The sequence below is a fragment of the Xenopus laevis genome, chromosome 9_10L (assembly GCF_017654675.1).
Source record: "Xenopus laevis strain J_2021 chromosome 9_10L, Xenopus_laevis_v10.1, whole genome shotgun sequence".
Taxonomy (NCBI): domain Eukaryota; kingdom Metazoa; phylum Chordata; class Amphibia; order Anura; family Pipidae; genus Xenopus; species Xenopus laevis.
The window spans coordinates 117,493,604-117,517,403 of NC_054387.1; the positions used below are offsets into that span (position 1 = coordinate 117,493,604).

The window sequence follows — 23,800 nt, forward strand, 5'->3', positions numbered from 1 at the left end:
CAAAATGCGCAAGTGCCGCGCACGCTATATTCCGGAAGTTCTTAAACCTTCCTGATTTCTGGTTTCACGCCTCGCTTTCGCCTTAACCAATAGTACCTTAAGCAGCAAGAACTTGTCACGCTTTAACCAATGACAGACCGAGTAGGCGTGACAGGCAAATGTTATTGGCTCAGGGACGTCAACATGTGGGGACTGCTATCGTGACATTTCTTGGGAGAAAGCGGTGACATAGACAGCGGTGTCAGGATGTCCAGAGGCGCCGGGCCTGGGCCAGACTCTGATACAGCGGACGAGGCAGTAAGAAGCACCTGTGATGATGCCTCCATATGTAAGAGGTGCGGCAGCAGCAGTGTGGCAGCTTCCTTGCTTAGGAGTCGTAAAGTGTTACCTTTCAGCTGAGAACGGCTTTGTCTGTGACAGGTTGTAGTTGCTGTGGGTTTGTGTATATACAAATATATAATATATCTACACAAAGGCAACACTGAGTTAGTGGGGGATGTGAATGTGATTTAGTGAGGATTTACTGTGACAAGCTGCTGTTAGCAGGAGAAATAGGGATGTGATCAGCCATTGGCAACTATGGATTCTGATATAATCTTTATTATAAAACACCTTTCAGTTTCTCATGGGTTTGTACAGCTTAATTAGAAATTAGAATTTATGATTAGCATCCGTCCCTTTCTTTCACCTTCTACAGCCAAAACACTCATGGGTGCTCTCATCCTATCCCGACTAGATTACTGTAATCTTCTACTAACTGGCCTCCCTAACTCCCATCTCTCCCCTCTACAGTCTGTATTAAATACTACTGCTGGAATTCTACTCCTCTCATCCAAAAGAGTACTGGCCCCTCCCCTGCCAAAGTCCTTATCATGGCTTCCTATAAAACAAAGAATAACTTACAAACGCCTCCTCATAACCTTCAAAGCCCTTCACTTCTCTGCACCTAACTACATCTCGTCTCTTGTTTCTCTATATGTTAATGGCCGAATCCTCCACTCGTCTTAGAGCAACCGCTTGTTTGTACCTCCCACTTCATCTTTGAGATAACTTTCAGTATGATGTTAGAGTGATATTCAGAGACAATATGCCATTTTAATTATCTGTTATTTAGCTTTTTATTGAGCAGTTCTCCAGTTTGTTATTTCAGCCGTCTGGTTGCTAGGGTCCAAGTTACCCTATCAACCATGCATTGATTTAAACAAGAGGCTGGAAAGAGTCACTATACAAATTACATAATGAAGACCAATTCAAAATTTGCTTAGAATTGGCCACTTTATAACATACTATAATATAACTTCAAGGTGAACCACTCCTTTAAGGTGGCCAAAGATGTTTTTGAAAAATCTTTTCGTTATCACAGGACCAAGCTTATTCTCAAACAATCGTTTAAATTAGGGGTCCCCAACTTTTTTTACCCGGGAGCCATATTCAAATGTAAAAAGAGTTGGGGAGCAACACAAGCATGAAAAAGTCGCTTGCGGGTGCCAAATAAGCTCTGTGATTGGCTATTTGGTAGCCCCTATGTGGACTGGCAACCTATGGGAGGCTCTACTTGGCAGTATAGTTAGTTTTTATGCAATTAAAACTTGCCTCTAAGCCTGGAATTCAAAAATAAGCACCTGCTTTGAGACCACTGAGACCAACATCCAAGGGGTTGGAGAGCAACATGTTGCTCATGAGCTACTGGTTGGGGATCACTAGTTTAAATGTACGATTTGTCCCTCAACAAAAATGGATACCTCACGATAAGTTAACGGATTTGTTGGATCTCGTAAAAATTGGTAGAAGTATCTTAACATATATTGCCACCAAAAGGGGTAGTTCACCTTTAAATTAACTTTTAGTATGAGACAATTTGCAGTTGGTTTTTATTTTTTATTATTTGTGGGTTTTGAGTTATGTAGCTTTTTATTCAGCAGCTCTCCAGTTTGCAATTTCAGCAATCCATTTGCTAGGGTCCAAATTACCCCTAGCAACCATGCATTGATTTGAATAAAAGACTGGAATATAAATAGGAGAGGCCTGAATAGAAAGATGAGTAATAAAAAGTAGAAATAACAATAAATGTGTAGTCTTATAGAGCATTTGTTTTTAGATGGGGTCTGTGACCCCCATTTGAAAGCTGGAAAAAGTCAGAAGATGAAGGCAAATAATTTAAAAAATTATAAAAAAAGATGCTTAGAATTAGAAATTCTATAACATACTAAAAGTTAACTGAAAGTTGAACCACCCCTTTAATAGCGCTGTGCTACCATCTTTAATCCATTCCCATTGATACCTTGCTACTGTCTGGCACCGTGGCCATGCACCGTAGGAAAATCAATGAACCCCACAACATCCCTTCATTTGACATACAAGTTGGGGAATGGAAACAGGTATTTTGTTGTTTTGTGGTGGGGTGGTTCACCTTTACATATTTTTAATAGGTTATAGGATGGCTAATTCTAAGCAACTTTTCAATTGACCTTCCTTTTTTCTTTTTTATAGTTTTTAAAATATTTATCTTCTTCTAAAACCTTCCAGCTTTTAAATGGGGGTCACTGACCCCATCTAAACAAATGCTCTGTAAGGCTACATAGGTATTGTTATTGCTACTTTTTATTACTCATCTTTCTATTCAGGCCTCTCCTATTTATATTCCAGTCTCTTGTTCAAATCAGTGCATGGTTGCTAGGGGAATTGGAACTCTAGCAACCAGATTGCCAAAACTGCAAACTGGAGAGCTGCTGAAAATAAAGCTAAATATCCCAAAAAGCCACAAATAATGAAAAAATAAAACCAATTGCAAACTGTCTCAGAATATCACTCTCTACATCATACTAAACTTTAGTTTGAAGGTGAACCACCCCTTTAAGAGCGCAATAGCATTGTAGACCTACCCCCCCACCAGACCCTTCCTAGACCCCAGTGAGGGGGCAGGAGCAAACCACCTCAGGCAGCAAAGGGGCTAGGATCACCCCTGGGTCCAGCTTTATACACCCTCACTTCACTGTAGGGCTAATAAAGTCAAGTTATTTCACAGGAAATAGATTTTATGCAATACTCTCTCTCCTTACACTTTCCTAATGCCGCTCTATTTCCCCCCAATTACGAGGGACCCTTTCTTTGTAAATTGTTGCAATGTTTTGTTTCACCTTTGCTTGCTTCTCTTATTGTTATTGGCAGGTTTGCAGTCAGTTGCGGCTACTGGAAAGACCCATACATTCAGTACTTTGTCAGACAGGCAAAAGAACGCAAAGCACCAGAGATCAACAGAGGCAAGTGCATCCCCATATGATATTAGGGCTGGGAAAAAATGACATATGATTTTGTATATATATATTTTCTTCTACTTCTCTTTTCATATTTTTCATCTTTCATTCTTTTCATACCTTATTTTCCAGTTTCTTTATTTTTCTTCTTAATTTCTCATTTAATCTTCTCCTACTTCTTGCCTCTTTCTCATTTATTCGTTCTTTCTCTTTTCTTCCATTTTTGCTTCCAGATAGGCAGGTAAAGCCTGCAGTACAGGGAAGCACACACTCCACCTATTGGTCTGCCCATACACTGGCAGTCCGACTCATTTGGTTAAGTTTCCATTTTGGCCACCCGTGTGCAGGGCCTAATTGGGCTTGGGTCCGACCCTCATCCAACCCTCATCCAATGGGTCCGAGTTGGCAGCTGTTATCAGCCATCGGCTTCCTTTACAAATGGCTTCTCTGATTTAAATTGTAGAACTAACTAGGGATGCACCGAATCAAGGATTCGGTTTGGGATTCGGCCAAGATTCGGCCATTTTCAGCAGGATTCAGCGGAATCCTTGTGCCTGGCTGAACTGAATCTGAATCCTAATTTGCATATGCAAATTGTGGGGAGTGCAGGATTTCACATGACTTTGTTACAAAACAAGGAAGCAAACCAATTTTTTTCCACTTTTTCCTTTCCCTCCCCTAATTTGCATATGCAAAATAGAATTCGGTTCGGTATTCGTCCGAATCTTCCAAGATGGATTTGGGGATTCGGCCGAATCCAAAATAGCGGATTCGGTACATCCCTGGAACTAACCAGGTTACTTGTATAGAGTTACTTTCAGTAATGCATTTACTTTTACATCAATGTATGTGTCTGTAAGCCTATTTATTCTGTCAAAGGAAATGTAAATTCCCATTATCTTCTTTGTTTCAGAGCTGAGAAGAACATTTTCCAAAGGAAGAGAGAGAGCTGATGTGATGTTGCCCTGCTCAGGAAAGATATGAAAAAGGTCATCTAAGGTTTCTGATCAGTTTCCTGAGCAGAGCAACATCAGAACTGTTCTCTGCTTTGCTTCTGAGCATTTTCTTCCCAACTGTACAGTCAGAAATCTGGCCAGCAGGGGGCCTTGTTGCTACAAATGTATTATACTGGCTGTTTATAAACAGTTTATTAGCTTTGAAGCAAAATAAATAATATACATTGCAAAACTGTTTAGAAAAGCACCCTGATCTGTATACCCTTTAAATTATTGTTACCAGATTTTTAAAGTGAAATCCAGGGACACACGCTGCTCAAATTTTTTTTATAGACTTTGCCTATATTTTGACCACTCAAGGTCCTGTGTATATTTCCTTATGTAGATTACAGTATAGTGCAATTCTCTCTGCATTACCAGGCATAAAACAGTAATACAACCAGTATTTTTCATGGTAACCTCTGTTTACAAATAAAATATATAGGAACATAACTGCAGTTACAGCTTTATCATTAATTTGCAAAGAACACACAGCGGGAGAAAAGTATTGCCAACTCCATGTTTTATGCCCCAATACACATCGCTCACCTACTCCCGGTCTTCATACCATTCACTACTTATACACTTTTGCTCACTCATTTTCCTTCTGCCTTTTATACTTGTGTCATGGTCTAGTTCTAAACGGCTACAGAAACCTGAGTGATATTTGTCGTAATCAGTAGGTTTACATTCTAGGCCAAGATAACTAGCTGTTTCAGGGTTTTATTTAAGAAGCAATGGACGGGAACAGCTCCCGAGGACACAGGGTCGGATGGTAACCTTGGAACCATGGCTACAAAGCATCTTCTGCATCTATAATGTATTAGTGTTTCAGAAGTGAACACATCAGTTTTATCAGTGCAGGGCAACGCTACATTATAATGTTATAATTTAAAACATTTACATTTTTTGGTGTTACTGTCATTTTTGGTGTTACTGTCATTTTTGGTGTTACTGTCATTAAAATTAAAGTCATTTTCAGTATATTTAATAATTATCTGCCTGGAAGAAGTCGTAGTGGTATGTAATAAAAGGTGCAACCAATCAGCATGTAACATGTACTGGTCACTTGAATAAAAAGCAAACATGCTATTGGTTGACATGGGTTACTGTACCTGTGCAAACCGTGTGCCTTTATTACATATGGAGGCAAGTGTAAGTAACCCTGATTTTCTCACCTTTAAGCCTGCAGAATATAGACTATGCCTTCTCTCATTAATTAGGGTACTACGCACGGGTTCAAGGGGTTAATTTGTTGCTGAATGCCTTTCTGCGGAAGACAGAGTGCAACTGTCAGATCATTAATCTGGGTGCTGGACTGGACACAACCTTCTGGAGATTAAAGGTATTGTCTTATGTCTATTTCATATTTCTGTTGCTGTGTTAAAGGTTAAGTAAACCTTAAAAATAAGTGAATGTAAAATTAACGAGAGTGCTATTCTAAGCACTTTTGCAATGTACATTCATTATTTATTTTGTTTTAATTCCAAGACATTAAGGGATACATGTACTGTTAATATGAATTAATTTTGTTACAACAGCGCCACCTGCTGGTCGTTTTCCGACCAGTTTGACCACCAAGTAGTCAAGTAAGTTGTCAGGAGAAAGAAAGAGGCTCAGTGTCGGACCAGGGGCCCACCCGAAAACCTTAGACCAGGGGCCCACCCAAAAACTTTAGACCAGGGGCCCACTCTTGCTATTACTCTTCCTTTTCTCACTCAACCTCTATTCTCATAGTCTCTTTTCTTTACATTCTATAATTCATAATTTTATCTATTTAGCCTATTTTCCTCATAGAAATAGAATGACCATGAAATAGGCCAAAATGTTAAGCAGCATGAGGGCCCACTGACACCTGGGCCCACTGGGACTTTTCCTGGTATTCCGGTGGGCCAGTCCGACACTGAAGAGGCTGCTCTGATGTTCTTCTGTTTAGGAAGAACATCTAATTCTAATTAGAATTCTAATTTCTAATTTTTTTCCTAACAGAAGAACATGAGATCAGTCTCTTTCTTTCTCCTGACAACTTCCTTGACTACTTGGTGGTCAGACGGGTCGGAAAATGACAAGCAGGTGGTGCTGTTGTAACAAAATCCATTCATGTTAACAGTACATGTATCCCTTAATGTCTTGGAATTAAAACAAATAATGAATGTACATTGCAAAAGTGCTTAGAATAGCACCCTCATTAATTTTACATTCACTTATTTTTAAGGTTTACTTATCCTTTAATTAACCCCCAATCGGGGCTGTATTGCCATCAAGAAGGATTTATGTAGCTTAGTTATCATCATGTACAAGGTAATGATTGAGAGTTAGAGTCCATACCAGTATATGAAGATAAATAAAATATTTAGGAAATATAACGCCAGCACAGAAATGGCTTCAGACTTAAGCCTGGAAGCGCCGAGTGCCAGCAATAATTCCAGAGTTGTCTATAGGCGGTATTTGCAACTTGCAACTATGGCTAAAAGCTGCTGGAGTGTGCTCAGAGTTGTAGAGGGGCAACTACAGTAGAACCCAGCTTTTACGTTTCTCAAGGGACCATGCGAAATTAACGTAAAATTTGGGAAAATGTAATATGTAAAATGTAATGTGAATAATCCAAGAAACCATAAAATTCAGGGGGGGGTGATAATATTGGGGTTCTACTGTACACTGCAGAATTAAGCTGCAAACAAATGTATTAACACACTGCACAATTTGTGAGTAGGTCCTAACAATGTTAACTTTTAGGGGTTATTTATCAAAGGTCGAATGTTAGAGTTTTTTATACTTTGAATGAACTCACAACTCATGGTATCTTATTGGCATCTTATTTAAAGGGGTGGTTCACCTTTAGGTTATCTTGTAGTATGTTACAGAATGACCAGTTCTAAGCAACTTTTCAATTGGTTTTCTTAATTATTTTCCTTCTTCTTATGACTTTTTCCAGCTTTCAAATGGGGGTCACTGACCCCATCTAAAAAACAAATGCTATGTAAGGCTACAAATGTATTGTTATTGTTACTTTTTATTATTCATCTTTCTATTCAGGCCTCTCCAATTCATATTCCAGTCTCTTATTCAAATCCATGCATGGTTGCTATGGTAATTTGGACCCTAGCAACCAGATGGCTGATATGAAATGAATGATATGAAATGCTGTATGAAAAGGTAAATAACTAAAAAAAAACACAAATAATGAAAAGGAAAACCAATTGCTAATTGTCTCAGAATATCACTCTACATCATACTGAAAGATCATTTAAAGGGGAATAACTCCTTTAAGAAAAAACTCGAATGGAGAAAACTGGATTCTGCGAGTTTGAGTTATCAAACCCAAAAACTCAAATTAATGGAGTTTTCCATGGGAAAAAAGTCGAATTATTCGACAAAACCCTCAGAAAAAACATCATGAAGGCTATTAACATCTTCAAATGGTTCAATGGTTCAAGGGACCTCTGCCATTAACTCCTACATGACCTTGACAGGATTTAGATGGTGTATTTTTGGATTGAAGCTATTTCCAGGGTTGGGGTATAATAAATCTTGAAAAGATTTTTTCAAAAAATTTAAGGTTTTTTTTAACCCGAAAATATGCGTTTTGATCAAAAAAATAACCTTGAAAACTCAAATTTTTGTGGAAAACACAACTCGATCCTTCATATGTCTGCTTCTAAGTTGAGTATTTAAAAGGTAAGATAAAAAAATGCAGTGGTTTTTAAATCTATAAACATAATTGCTGTTGAAATCAGTATTTGTTTATGACTCTTGGCTTTGACTGGCAATCTGTTTTGGCAAATACCTACGGGGCTGCTCTGCTGTAAGATGCAATAAAGACAGTCACTATTTAAAGGAACAGTAACACCAAAAAACCAAAAGTGTTTTAAAGTAATGAAAATATCATGTAGTGTTTCCCAGCACTGGTAAAACTGATGTGTTTGCTTCAGAAACACTACTATAGTTCATATAAACAAGCTGCTGTGTAGTAATGGCGGAAATTGAAAAAAGGCTAAATGTCACAGTGGATAACAGATAACACCATTATGTTCTACAAAGCTTATCTGCTGTGTAACCTGAGCCTTTTCTCCTTTGAATGGCTGCCCCCATTGCTATTCAGCAGCTTATTTATATAAACAATAGTAGTGTTTGTGAAGCAAACACACTACTTTTACCAGTACAGGGCAACACTTCATTATATTTGTATTACTTTAAAACACTTTAATTTTTTCATGTTACTGTTCCTTTAATGGGCCAGTGGGGAGCTGTTTGGGCCTTTAGATTAGTCGTGTGCTTAAGAGCTGCTCTATGGGCACCATTGTTGTGTGGATCTCTGCATTCAGCCTAGTGCAGGATGGCTGCTCCAAGTCACACTAAAGATGTAATATATCTCGTGGGCAGTAGATGGCAGCAATGTGTAACCTTCAATTCTTAAATGAAGCAGCCTCTTTCTGCCAGCAGCCTCTCAATAGCAAAGCATCTGATTTTACCCTATATGTGCTTAATGTAACAGTAATCCCCTTATTCTGAAGTAACTCAGAGCCGACTATGTTTTATTATAAATTTTTGCCCATGTGCGGGGTATTTTACATTATGGATGTGCAGGATTATGTAAATGTCTGGAGGCACCTTTGCAGTTCCAAAATCATGCAGGCTGTAGGAGTCCATTCTCCCTTAAAGGAGCCAGCTTTCGGGAGAAAATTTGAGTTAACCCTGTAAGTGCCAATGAGCCTGCAGGAGAGACAGAAAGTAGATTATCAATGGCAGAGTTAGCGATAGCAAGCTCATACAGCCTGCCAGGTTTTGGACCTGCTCAGATGTCATGGAGGCACGCATATATGTAATAACATACTATATAATAAATATATATTATATATAAAATATATAATAAATATTTATATACATTATTGTATAGTAAAATAATGTTGCAAAAAATGGCACACAGTCAGCCAATGACCCAAAGAATGAAAGCTGGCATGGTAACCCTATTGTTCAATTATGTGTGTGTCAGATCCACAAATGTATCTATTGTTGCAACCCATAGGAACAAAACAGCTGGCCTAGTGCAGACATCTGATTGTTACAGGTCACAACACCGCAGCGAAATATTCACCTCCGTTAGTAAAAGAGCATGGAAAGAGTTATCTGCAGCTTTGCTCAGTGATAGGGTTGGTGGTTATTAAGTGGAATTTACACTATGGGAGATACATAGGTCATCTTCTCAAAAGCGTGAATATTTCCACTCAGGGCCGGCCTTAAGCCTATTGGACCAATTGGGCCCAATAGGGCCCCGCACCTCTGGGGGGCCCCGCACCACAGGGCAGCACAGATAATATTTCCCTCAGCACATGATGCTGCCTGGCCTGCCCCCAACTTTGAGAGTCCAGCCCATCCCCAAATCCATAGGTCCAGCCCACCCCCAACTCTCATAGGCCCAGCTTTCCTCCAACCTTGATAGGCCCTGCCTGCCCCCAATCCAACCAAGCCTGCTCCCAAGCTGAATCGGCCCATCCCCAAACTAATTGGCCCAGTCCACTCTCCTATTTCCTCCCTCTCTCTCTTACCCTGTGTGCCCCTATTATGTGCCCCTATTTCATCCCTCTCACTCTCTTACCTTGTCTGCCCCTTTCCTTTCTATTTTGTGCCTGTATGCCCTTCTTTTCCTAAATACTTGGTGTGTCAGTAGCCAGCAACACTTTGTCTAGGGGCCCCGCCAACATGGTCCCAATTGGGCCCCACATTTGATAGGACCAGCCCTGTTTCCACTCCATCTTCAAGGAGATGCTGGACTCCTCATTGGGCTATCAAGAATGACAGATATGTTTTCCATTCCCATGAAACCAACTGCGCTGCCTGCATAAACCAGATGAGATAAAGGCTACCCAAACACACGGAACACATTTTCCTATAGATAAGAATTTCCGTATTGATATGAAGGAAAGGAAAACTGACCCTGTCCCTTGTCTCGGGGGGGGGGGGGGGGGATAAGGACTGAGCACTAATTATAGGTTTAGAATTTGAGATTTTTCCTATCACTTGTCCTAAAAAAGTTTTTTTAGATGCTGCCTCTGAGGCTTTTGAGACTGTTCCTGCTAAATGTTATCAGAATGAAAGAGAATAGGATAGAAAGGGACAGACAGAGCTCGTTTTAAGTAGCCGTTATTATTGTTATTTATGTATATTGGAAAATGTTGCTGAGAATTAGAGTTAAAATACATTTTAGGTGGTCTTGTTCTGTTAACAGTTTCAGAGCAACAGAGATTGGATGGAGGAGTTGGAATTACACTACTGTATATGGCCATATATATGTAGATGCCCAATCTAATTATCTTTATTAGATACCTTAAAGGCGAACTAAACCCTAATAATGAATATGGCTAAAAATGCCATATTTTATATACTGAACTTATTGCATCAGAGTAAAGTTTCAGCTTCTCAGTAGCAGCAATGATCCAGGACTTCAAACTTGTCACAGGGGGTCACCATCTTGGAAAGTGTCTGAGACACTCACATGCTCAGTGGGCTCTGAGCAGCTGTTGAGAAGCTAAGCTTAGGGCTCGTCACTAATTATCCAGCAGAAAACGAGCTTCCCCTGTAATATAAGCTGATGCTACAGGTTTGCTGATTATTAAATTCTGATGCTAATTGCACTGGTTTCTGTGCTTCCATGTAGTAATTATCTGTATTAATTACTAATCAGCCTTATATTGTGACATTTCTATTCTATGTGCCTGTATATTGTGAGCGGGTCCCTAAGCTCAGTAAGTGACAGCAGCACAGAGCATGTGCAGTGAATCAGCAGAAAAGAAGATGGGGAGCTACTGGGGCATCTTTGGAGACACAGATCGTTACTGATAAAGGGCTGTGGTTGCCTTGGGCTGGTACAGAAGCTCAAAACATAATGTACAACATTACTAGCTACTTCTTTAGTTAGGCTTTAGTTCTCCTTTAACCACCATTGCAGACAGAGTTACTGCTACATGATTGATATTTTTTACAATTCTGTGTTTTCTACTTTGTGGCCCTTTCCTGTTCCAGCACAATAATTGCCCCCATTCACAGAGCAACAATGGATTTGCTGAAATGGCAGATTAAAACACAGAGCCCTGACAACAACCCAACTGAATTCCTAAAGGATGAATTGGGACACCAATCAATCCCAGACCTTTTGGGATCTCTTATGCTCTTGTGGCTGAATGGAAGCCGACCCCACAAACAGTGTTCCAACATCTAGCGAAAAGCCTTTTCAGAACAGTAGAGGCTTTTATAGACCGGTCCAACTCATTATTAATCCCCTTGATTTGGGAATGAGATGTTGGGCAGTCAGGTGTCCGGATCCTTTGGCTATTTAATACACATTCAAATGCATGAATTGTGCTGATGATGACTTTCTCCTCTTGACGGGCTGCTTTGTTGCTGTATAATCAATAAATAATAATCAATGCTGCCACTGAGGCTTCACACATGATTGGTTTTATTAGTTTCTTTAGGATCCATATATCCAGTGGTGGTGATCAGTCACAAATGAGTCCCGTAAGCAGATAGCTGGGAAATGATTTGGGGATGTGCAACCCTGGATCTTTTAAAGCTTTATATTCCTGATTTATCTCTCTGTACAGGTTTACAAATCTGTGACGTTCCTCCTCCATCAAAATAGAACATGAAGATGTCCGGAAGCAGTGTAACTAGATGTCACTAGGCCCCACAGCAAATTCAATTTATGGCTCCAAAATAATGATAAGGTGGCCTATTCTACCGAGATAAATTGAAATTGCTCATTAATTAGGGCTTCACTGGACTGCCTACACTTCTGGGCCCCCCTGCAACTGCAGGGTCTGCTTCCTTTGTAGTTACACCCCTGATGTCAGCTGGGTTCTAACCAAGTTACACTACATGTTTATGTACTGTTAGTATCTCAGTAATATAATAATAACCAGAGCCCAGATACACAGGAACCAGTTCTATGTAGACCGGGCATATTAAGATTAAGACACAGTGAGGCTCTGTATGTGAGCTTTGGGGCGCATTGTTTCCACTTTCATTATAGTATATTTAGGCCATTTGAATAGGGGCGACTGCTCTCCACATAGTATGGGCGAGTAGAGCAGAAGAATAGTGGGTAGGAAGGATGAGTGACAGCAGGGATAGTAGCTCAAGATGGTGACAATAGTGTTCTATATTAGTGTGGCCTTTTAGTTGTTGTTGAGGATCAACTCACAGCGCCGCCAACAACATTTCATTCTATTTTAATCGAGCAACACAATTGTGACTAAAGTCCCTGGGGTGCCCAAGAGCTGTGATTGGCAATTTGGTATCCCCTATGTGGACTGACAGACTACAGGAGGCTCTGGCAATACACCTGGTTTTTATGCAGCCAAAACTTACCCCAAAGCCAGGAATTAAAAAAATAAACATCTGCTGTGAGGCCGCTTGGAGCAACATCCAAGGGGTTTTTGAGCAGTATGTTGCTCGCGAGCCACTGGTTGGGGACCACTGATTTAGACTATAGTGCAATGATAGGGCTGAGTCCTTTCCTTTTTGAAGGGGCCATACCAACATGATGGTTATCGGAAACTTAAATAAAACCTTAATTCAGACACACGAGTTAGAGAGGGGCAGAAGGTGCACTCTGCAATGAGTCACTGTTCTTACTGCCTGGCTCCCGCCAGCACTAGGGATGATCTGCACCCCCTGATGCTGCATTCCCTGGGCACAAGTGCTTCTAAAGTGAACACTATCTATCGCTAGATAGTAGGTAGGGACAGTGGGAATCTCGTTCATCCATTCATGCGCGTCACTAATTAAATGACGAGGCATTTGGCTACCTTAAGAGAGTCATAGTTACTCCCGCCGTTTACCCGCGCTTCATTGAATTTCTTCACTTTGACATTCAGAGCACTGGGCAGAAATCACATCGCGTCAACACCCGCCTCGGGCCTTCGCGATGCTTTGTTTTAATTAAACAGTCGGATTCCCCTGGTCCGCACCAGTTCTAAGTCAGGGGACGGCCACCTTCCCCTGAACCCCTGGGCCTTCCCAGCCGACCCGGATCCGGTCGCGGTGCACCGCCGCGGAGGAAATGCGCCCTGCGGGCGCCGGGGCCGCCCGGTCCGCGTCCCCCCCCGCGCGACCGCCCTCGAGGGGAGGGGGCCGGCGGGGGGGTCCGCCGAGTGGCCCGGTCCGGCCGACGCTGACCCGCCGGGTTGAATCCTCCGGGCGGACCGCACAGACCCCACCCGTTTACCTCTTAACGGTTTCACGCCCTCTTGAACTCTTGAACACTAAGGGGCATGCTCTTAAACTGCTTAATTCTCCAGCACTTGCCCCCCTGCAATCAGTAAATGGCCCGAATTGTATTTACATCACTGTTCATTAAGAACCCTTATCAGGCTAATTTGTAAGATTAAGAAAATGTAGGGAGCCAAATTCAGATGTACTCTTTTAACAAACTGAAACATTCTTTTTCCAGGATGAAAATCTCCTTCCGAAAAAATATTTTGAGGTGGACTTTCCTGCCATAGTGGCCAGAAAGCTGTACAATATAAAGTAAGTCACATTTACTGGTATTTGGCTATTTCAGTAGCTTTATTGGGCTTGCACTCAGGGCTGCATTAATTTCCCTAGCCATCAGCCTACAGCCTGTCCCCTTTCCTCTCCCATCAGCATGTGTACAGGACAGTCTTTGCACATGTGCTAAAGGAGTCCACTACCGCTCTTAACTCCACTGCCAGATTGAACCACAATTGTACAGCTGCAGGGATTTTTTGTTTTTATTTATCTAGGCACCAAAGGGTTTCTGCCCTAGGAGCAGGCCCTCTGGTGCCCGAGAAAATATGTTCTGCATGTACTTATGTAGTGGTAACAGCTTGGGGAAGGCCCTTTACTGTTCCAGCAATAATAAAAAATATCATAACATACAGCAGATTATTGCATGTACATTACATTTATAAATGTAAAGAGGGGTTGCCATTGTGCCTTTCCTTTGCCCATATCTTGTTCTTTGGTTAAGGGTGCTTCACATTTCTCCTCATGTAAAACTAATGAAAAACACGCAAAGGTTCATTTAGTATTCTTATTATATCTAAGGCAGTAGAATACTCATACTTAACCTTTTTATGTTCTACAGGTCTAAACCTCCACTATCCAAGCCGATAATGGAAACCCATTCTGGGGATTCTTTATTGCTGGGTGAGTTCATCATATGTTATTTTTGGTGTAGTTTAAGGCTTTATGTTTTTCAGGGGACCAGGAAAAAATGGCGTAAAATCCAGGAAAATGTAAAATCAGGGAAATGTATTATGCATCATATATAGGTGGGAGCACAAAACAACAATGTACAGTAAAATGAGGGGAAACTTAAAATCAGGGGGTGTAAAATCGAGGTTTCACCGTGGATATAAATTACTGGGCCCCCGCAGCAAAATAATTTTATGGCCCCCCAAAGTTCTGGAATTAAATCATTTTTCATAAATATATAATAACTGCTTATCAATCGGTGCCCAAGTGGGCCCTATATACCTCATGGCATTGCTGAGCCAAAAAGCATTGGCTTAAAGGCAGTATTACTTGGTGAGGACCCTAACACCCCCCTCACTCTCCACACATAAAAATCGGTTAATACATAGATAAGAGGTAACTAGTTTCAATGCACTGTGATCCCCACTACAGCTCCGGGCTTGCCAGAGATTTTCCCAGAGTTCCATCAGGTCTAACTTCCCATAATGATCTGGTCTGTTTATTATTTTCTTGTGCACCCTAGCTGTCCTTCCTGCTGGCTCCCCTTAGCTCATAAGGTTTCTGATCTATAGAAACGATGAGGGTAACAGTCACCCTGCTATAGTTCCAGGGGTACCCAGGGCACAAATCTTACTCACTGACTTCAAATCAAGTTGCTGATGTATGCCTAAGAACAAATAGATATTCCCCCTATATCTAACCTAACTGACATTCAGGCTGAGCCCTTCCTGCAACTGCTCCATGCCCCCAATACCCATGAGTGAAAGTTCATCGGAAATGCCCATCATCCAGGCAGGTGCTCTGTAAACTCATGGTGCACAAAGTGGACACGGTTAGGATTCGCACCAGCTGTTTCTCCCAAAGCTTAGCCATTCACAAATTCTTGGAGGCTTATTTCTGTTTTCATACCAATCTATTGTAGCCTTGCTGTGGCTTCTGGAATACATACAGGAAGCTTGCTATCTATTGTCAACATTGACTCTTTGATAGGATTTCCTCCACTGCTGCCGCCAGCTAAAGGTTGGGGCAGATTTGGGGAGATTTAGTCGACTGGTGACAAATCGCCTCTTCTGCGGGGCGACAATCTCCCCGAACTGCCTTCCATCTGCCTTCCACCTGCTTGAATGAAGAATCGCCTGAGCTAATGCATTCGCAGCCCTTCGATTTCCGAAGTCCGCCGAAGTTTCCTCGTGAGGCAACTTCGGAAATCGAAGAGGCGCAGAGGAGGCGATTAGTTGCCAGGCGACTAAATCTCCTCGAATCTGCCCGTCTGCCCCAACCCTTAAGGAGTGTAAAATATTTTGTTGTCCCAAGATTCTTCTCAAAATATTATATTATATTACAATATAAGTTAAGCCTTACATGGAACAAATATGGGTTTCAGCTGCATGGTGGCTGTGCCTTACTCGCCTACCATGATAATGTAGTTTTGGTTTTGCCCATTGTTATCAAAAAGCAGCACCCCTGCTTGTATTGGTGACTGCCTAAAGTTCCTTTTTATTAAAATGGCCATATCTGACCAATGAAAGCTGGCATCTCAACTCTTTCAGACTGAGCCAGCATCTTATTGGCCCATGTATCGAGCTTGCTGATTGGCCTGCCCAACTGATATCTGCATGAAAATCCGCCAGATATCGTACTAGTCCCTATGCGACAACCCCCATTGTATAATCCAGTTATTTGATTTTGGGACAACAATCCAGTAGAACTCTTCTCATTTGGTGACCATGTAAAACCAGCATTACTCCATTTCTAAATCTAAGGGGCAGTAATGTTAAAGGGGTAGTTCATCTATTTTTAACTCCTCCCCATGCATGGTTATTATGGTTTTTAGAAGCCTGACTTCTCCACGTCTGCTAAAGGCAGCTGTGACCATTACCCAAATATTTCAGGGCAGAAAGACAGTCCTGGTTAGTGATACAGCATCTATATTATGTAGGTGGAAGGGACTCAGAGAAAGGGTAAAAATGAAAGCCGGTGATCTTTAGTGGTAGAATAAATAATACCATCACTCTGAGAAGAGGTGGTTGTATGAATGGAATAAAGCAAATCTATTTTTTGGCACAAAAAGGTCTAAAAACTGCCCTTAAGGATCAACATTGTTGTGACTTTGTGCTACACGTATTGGTGAGGGACGCCAGTGCTGTGCCAAAAAGATTACTTGTTTTTTTCCATAAAGCCCATATTATCCTAATGTCAATATGTATTAAAGCATTTACATTATCTGCACCTCCCATCATGTGGTTATTTGCGCACACAAACACACACTATCACACGCCTCTCGTTGTGGGAAAACAAAATAAATTGCATGGATTGCGTGATTGTGGGACCTTCAGTGCTATCCTTTATCTGGATCTTCCTCCAGACGTGCATCATATTGTAGGGTGTAATAGTTTCTACAAGATAACACACCACAGATAGGGAGGGAAAAAAAATCTTAAAAAACCTTCCTTGCTAAAAAAATAAATAATAATATCTCTGTGTTGCTTTTAGAGACTGGACATTTTGACTAAGGTACTAATCATACAAATGAGATACGTCATAAAATGACTATTTGCTGGAAATGTTAATGTATCCACACCCTACTATGGGTTGAGACTTTTAATAGTGTAGTCTTACTATTTGAGTCATATGACATGTTTCTGCCATGATAGACTGACCGAGTGTGACAAATTCATATTTTCTTTGTTAGAAAGCAGTAATAGACAGTTGTTTTGCTTTGACACTGTTATTACTGGAGTTAGTTTAAATGGAGCTTTATATAAACAAGCCCCCTCCTTTCACCTTTTCTTTTGTTGAGTTTTTTGGATTACAGATAAACTGGAGTCCATTATGCGAGGGAAGGATTTATCTGTGCACTGGTAATCTAATTGCCTGGCTCGCAAGAACCAGGAAGTTAGAAACTTTTGTTAGTCTCAGTTTGTCTGTTTAGCTCAATGAAATAACAAAAAACATGTAGTGATGTAACTGGGCACAAATGGAGTCTTTGTAATTTAAGGGTAAGGTCACACCTGGAGATAGGGGGAGATTTAGTCGCCCGACGACTAATTGCCTCTTCTTTGGGGCAACTAATCTCCTCGAACAGCTTCCCCCTGTCTTCCTCCTGAAAAAACCCCTGCGGCATGGCTTCGGCTTTGTTTTCTGAAGTTGCCTCACGAGGAAACTTTGGGCGACATCGGAAAACGAATAGCCGCAAGTGCCATGCCGCAGGCGTTTTGTTCATTCTAGCAGACGGAAGACAGGGGGAAGCAGTTTACAAGTACAAGTTTATACCTTATATTTATACAGGGTAGGAGATACCAAGCACTCCTGAGATGTCAGCCTCCTGGAGGCAGTTTCTATTGATTACACCTTGGTCGTTTGACTCTTCCCAGTCATGATTTTGGCTCCACCCCCATGTACTTGAATGCTTATATATCCTGGGATTATATTGAGGGGGTTATTTATCAAAGGTCGAATTTTTGAGTTTTGTATACCTCGAATAAACTCATAACTAACATGGTTTCTATTTAAAAAAAAAAAAAAAACTTGCAGGGAAAAAACTCGAATTACTCGAATTGATTGAGTTTTCCGCAAAACCTTCCAAAAAAAACCAGTCTGAGAGAAATGATTATTTTTGGCATGTGCCCTAGGTTTAGAGAAAGTCCTTTCCAAATGATCTGAAATGGGAGATGCTTTAAATCTCACTTCCTGATATATACAGTCACTAATACATAAATAAAGGACTAGACCATCCACAGAGACAGAGAGCATGTGTAATTGGACTGTCTCACCTATTGATCCTAAACTATCCAAAGTGAGTGCGCAATTGCTCTGCCCCGACTGTGTTTCAGTTGGTCTCTTTTTGTAAGTTTAGTTGTTTTCCTATGAGACCTATTGCACCGCAGCCATACTTGGCCACCATATAACATGGGCCAATGCTGTGGGTTTCCTCTCACCCCATGTTCCTTATATATATATCTATAAGTATAAAAATATTTAAGGTGTTTGAAATAACTGCAAAAAAACTTCTCTTTTATAGCTGGAAGCACTTGAAAAAATAAATTGAAAAATCATGTGGTTCCACTCATATGCAAACTTGTTCTCATCTTCCTCTTTCTCGAGAAGACTCCTTCCCCTAAAATCTTTTATTAGGATTATGTTTGAGTTAATATTCTTTGAAGCTAGCACTTTCTCAGAAAGTCATTTCATGTCATGGTCATTTCTTGCATTTTACATCTGTTTCCAAGCAAACATTTCAGGCAGGTTTTTTAAAATAAAATGGTTTGTTTCAAGAAATGAGCGAATATAAATAGAAAAAATAGATTGTATGGGGTGTTCTCTGACCATAGTCAGATATGCTCCTATACAGCTTGAATTTCAGACAGGTATTCTCCCTAAATCTTTTGCTAAGTGAACTTCAGCCTGAGAATAAGTAGACATTGTTCCTATAGACTTCCAGGAATATTTAGATAGACAAACAGACATTGTACCCAAATCCACCAATCATCCAGGCTTACAAAAACATTTACGTAAACAGTCATTCTTCCTAAACTTCTTACCAACTGAACTCCGAGCTTGCTTTCCTGGAGTATCTAGAACATCTTCCTTTAATCTTGCATCAACTGAAATACAAGCTGGGTTTATTGGAGTATCTAGGAGAACAAATCGACATCTTAAGGTCCCCATAGACACAAAGATCTTTCATTGGTGAACAATCGTTTTCAGTGCAATCTGACCAATCCGTCAAATTATCATGAGGTTAGTGGGAATCGAACAATCCGACATCTGCCAGGTTAAAAAAATGTTATCGGTCCCAGTGCAATCTGTCTATGTGTGCAGGGCCAAGCAGGCAGCTACCCCCAGTTTTCCTGGTAATATCACACGTCTTTTTAATTGGTGGACATTTTAACGATCGTTTTGAGATAATCATGGTCTCACGATAACAAAAAGATCTTTTAAAAATCTTTCCATCTATGGCCAGCTTTACTTCAAGTGAACTACAAGCTGGTTTTCCAGGAGTATCTAGGAGAACAATTTAACCTTAAGTTGGGCATCCAATGTATCTAGGAGAACAAACAAACATTGTTACTGAAGTTCAATCTGAACTTCCAAGATTATCTAGGAGCTACCTAAATTCCATCCTGAATTTACTTTAAGCAGGACTTACAAGAAACCCCCATAAATCTCAAACTAACTGACCTATAGGCTGCAACAACTAAAAGAGCCAGTTATTGGCACCCAACGGACTAATGAATACAAATGGGGAATAAACTCTACTTACAGGGATTACATTATTGCTGTACAAATTTTATGTATTTTATCATTACTGTGCTGAGATTTCCAGAGGGCAGTGTTCTATAACTGACTTGTGTCGCTGTCTCTCAGATCCTCTTCTCTGTTTCACACATAAAAATAGACTTTTTCCCATCTGTCTCAATCCTTTTAGTTTGAGGTTTATTTGCATGAATAGTGAAATAGTGGGGAAGGAAACAAACATTTTCCAAGAACGAAAGCCATTAAGGGTTGATCTAGGGTTAGATCAATGGTTGTGCTTAAAAGTACAGGTATGGGACCTGTTATCCAGAATGCTCGGGACCTGGGGTTTTCCGGATAACGTATCTTCCCGTAATTTGGGTCTTCGTGCCTTATATCTACTAGATATTCATTTAAACATTAAATAAACCCAATAGGCTGGTTTTGCTTTCAATAAGGATTAATTATATCTTAGTTGGGATCAAGTACAAGCCATGGTTTTATTCAGAGAAAAGGAAATCATTTTTAAAAATTTGGATTATTTGGATAAAATGGAGTCTATGGGAGACAGCCATTCTGTAATTCGGAGCTTTCTGGATATCGGGTTTCCGGATAAGGGATCCTATACCTGTACTATATATAGAGAAAGAAAGAAATTTTTAAAGTGAAATCACACTGGGAGGAGTAGGCGCACCACATCTTTTTCACCCCACCCTATTTAAACCACACCCACTTGAGGCAGTAGTCACATGTATTTCCTCATCAATGAAATTTGTTTTTTGCAGACAGAGAGGGTGAATTGCACTAAGTTTCTTTTCCAAAATCATATAATATCATATTGTTCTTGTGTAGAAACCATTGAAAATAATCTACTTTAGAAACAGTACATCTACTCTACACGGGAACTTTTTATGACATATTCAGAGTGGGGGGGGGGCCTTTAAAGGGAACCGAGGTCCTGAAATGGGGACACAAATGTTGGCATCCTGCAGACTATCAAAACTACCTTGTAATTGTTGGCTTAAAGGGGAACTCCGGCTTCAAACCAAAGTTTGATAAAGAGGCCACATAACACATAAACCCCTAATATACCTATCACAGTTACCTGTTTCTTCTAAAAGTATGAATAAATGCCATTTTTGATGCTGAAATCCAGCTGTTTATCAGTTCTTCTCTTTCTGCATCATTTGAAATCCTGGCAGGGAAGGAGGGACTAAACACTGATGTTACAAATTGTAACAACTTCTCCACAGCTTACAGACAACATGCAGGAACTACATAACCCACAATGCATTGCACTGGGATCTTCCTTTCCTTATTGAAATCAAGTGTGCAGGGAATTGTGGGGTTTGGAGGATGCAGACTGAGGACAGATGGCTGTTAATACAAAGTAACAGTAGTCAGCCAGCTCAGCAAAGTAGTCAGACAGATCAGCAGGAGAGCAGGGGCTAGGCTTAGGGAACTGTTCCAAATCATTAAAAATTATTAAAAGTCTGCATATTTCTTAATTGATGTATATTGCAAAGTTGCTTGAAATTATGTTTACTTTTCAAAAAGCTTATGTTATGTTTGTGTGAAGTTCCACTTTAACTATAGAGGAAGCAGACCCCCATGGGGGACACCAGCGGGACAAGGGGACCCAGACCCCAGGATTAGCTTCCTCTATAGTTCTATAGAAAACCTCCCTCGCCGGCTATTCTCCTACCTGAAGGCAAGTGTGGTTTTGGGGATGCGATTGGGCAGGGGGAGGGTAGGGGCGGCTGTGCACACTGTGCTCCTCCAGAGATTTTTTTGTGGGTGGGCCTGGCGCCATGTAGTCATGCCACTGCCAAAAAAAATGTACATTATTGCTCAACGAAGCACTTTGTGCACATTAATTTTATCAAAGCTAGTATCTTGCAAGTTGTTTAGGTTCTATAAGGGTGCTGTTCCTGCTCATTTTCTCTTAATCATTGCTGGCTGTACCTGAAGGGCAAATAAAAAATGCACTCTCGATGCACTTATTTATTACAAGGTTGTAAATGATACAGCACGAGGAGTATGGGCCTTTGCCCTGCTGTAACGTACCTTACAGGGTTACTTTCATTATTACGTGATCTTTGCATTTGTGCGTACAGTTGAGAATTGTTGGAATAAAAAGTATTTGTCTCTCCCCATTGTCTATAAATGGCGCAGACCTGATCTGCGTTATGTCTCAGATTCTCACGTTCTTTAATGGCCATGGCACCCTGGCTGTTTTAATTGCCACTGCTTTTTCGGGAAACACAAGTCTCTTTGTTGTTTAGATCATTTTAGCCCTTTCTGCCTCAAAAAAGTGTCTTTATCATTTGCAATTACATTTATATATAACTTTTAAACTGTTGGGAATGTTTTAAGTAACGAATAATGGAAAGTTGCTTAGAATGAAGTTTCCTTCTAGGCAGAGTTTTCCAATAATGTTTATGGTTCAAGGGTTATGTTGCTCTGTTTCGTTTTAAACTGGGCATGCATTGAAAGATACATTCATTTGGTGAGGGACAAATCGGGATAATCCATTTGTTTGGCCCCTGGCCACGGATGGTGAATGCCTATGGAGGGACAGCGCAAAAAGAAACTCACAGTAACTAAAAGAAAATCATAAACTTTGCAAAGAATATAGACGTTGATGAGCCATAGTACGTGGAAATTATCATTATTTATACCCCCTTTGCTTTGTTCTCCCAGCCTCCTGTGAGGGTATTGTAGTTTGAGCCATCTCTGAGCAGTTGTTCAGTCATTGGCAGCTTCTTTTCACTTCCCATAGCCTCCATAATGTGTTACAGTGCTAGAAGAGGGGGTTTCCATGATGAGATGTGGGTATGGCATGGGCACATTAAAGGGGCTGTAATGACTAAATAGAAGGCACAACATAATCGGTTTTTCTCATAGAGATACCATAAATCTATACCAGCACTATGCACAACGCTGCAGGAAAATGTCAGAGTACAGATGGTTTTAAAAAGAGGATATTATGGGATGGAACTATTCCTTGAAATACATTAACCATTTTGTAAATGCTAAATAATGCAGCCTGTAGTGCCTTAGCAAAATATATGTGTACAATTCACTGCTTTACTTCCCTTGATGATTATTGTATATCAAAAACCATAGGATATGGCTTTTATTTCTCTGAAATTGATGCCAAAGGGTTGCAATGGCAATTTACACTGTACTTTGTCATGCACTTTGCCAAAACCCTATTGGTTTATTTCAGACTTTCAGTACAGTATTAATACCCCCCCCCCCACTTTTTCTTTGGTTTTTCATCTTTTTTTTTGTAGACCCTAAGGCAGTGATCCCCAACCAGTAGCTCGTGAGCAACAAGTTGCTCTTCAACCCCTTGGATGTTGCTCTCAGTGTCCTCAAACCAGGTGCTAATTTTGGAATTCCATGCTTGGAAATAAGTTTTAATTGCCAAGCAGAGCCTCATGTAGGCTGCCAATCCACATAGGGGCTACCAAATAGCCAATCACAGCCCTTATTTGGCATACCAATGAACTTTTTATGCTTGTGTTGCTCCTAAACTCTTTTTACATTTGAATGTGGCTCATGGGTAAAAAAGGTTGGGGACCCCTGCCCTAAGGGATAGATTTAGCAAGTATTAAAACTGGGAATCAATTATGTTTCTTAAGCTAATAATTAGATGATTATAGGATATACTTAAAGGAGACGGATTGTTAGGTACCCCTCAGTGATTCGAGTTCCTTACTTTTATTCTTGGGGCTGACGCTTCTCTTCATTTTCTACTTCTAATTTTACTGTGAGCGCCACACTGCCATTTTGTTCAAGTGTGCCAAGAATTCCCTGTACTGTACTTGTAAAAGATGGGCACATGCACAGTATGAAATCGGAGATGAAGTTGTGTACTGCCCAGGGCGGCACAGGGGCTGCCTGAGACCCCGGAACAATATGGTGAAGTGGCACTAACAGGTAAAGTACCCTAGGCTGGAGTGCCAGCACTGGGGCAGGAGCTATGCAATTGAAATCACTAGAAGGTACCAAACTGCATGGCACCTGTCTCCTTTAAATAGATAAGGATAGTGTACAGCTTTTGAGCAGTGCCATTCAATCCTATTTGTA

General features: G+C 40.7%; 1 protein-coding gene across 1 annotated transcript in view; it reads left to right on the forward strand.

The window, feature by feature from the left end:
* Window positions 1–218: 218 nt before the first annotated feature.
* Window positions 219–23,800, forward strand: part of lcmt1.L (leucine carboxyl methyltransferase 1 L homeolog) — a gene marked incomplete at its 5' end in the record, with an annotated part of 32,779 nt that continues 9,197 nt past the window's right edge. Inside the window, 5 exon segments of the mRNA NM_001095989.1 lie at window positions 219–335; window positions 3,169–3,260; window positions 5,473–5,594; window positions 13,701–13,777; window positions 14,358–14,419. Of these exon segments, the coding sequence (NP_001089458.1) occupies window positions 247–335; window positions 3,169–3,260; window positions 5,473–5,594; window positions 13,701–13,777; window positions 14,358–14,419 (442 nt within the window).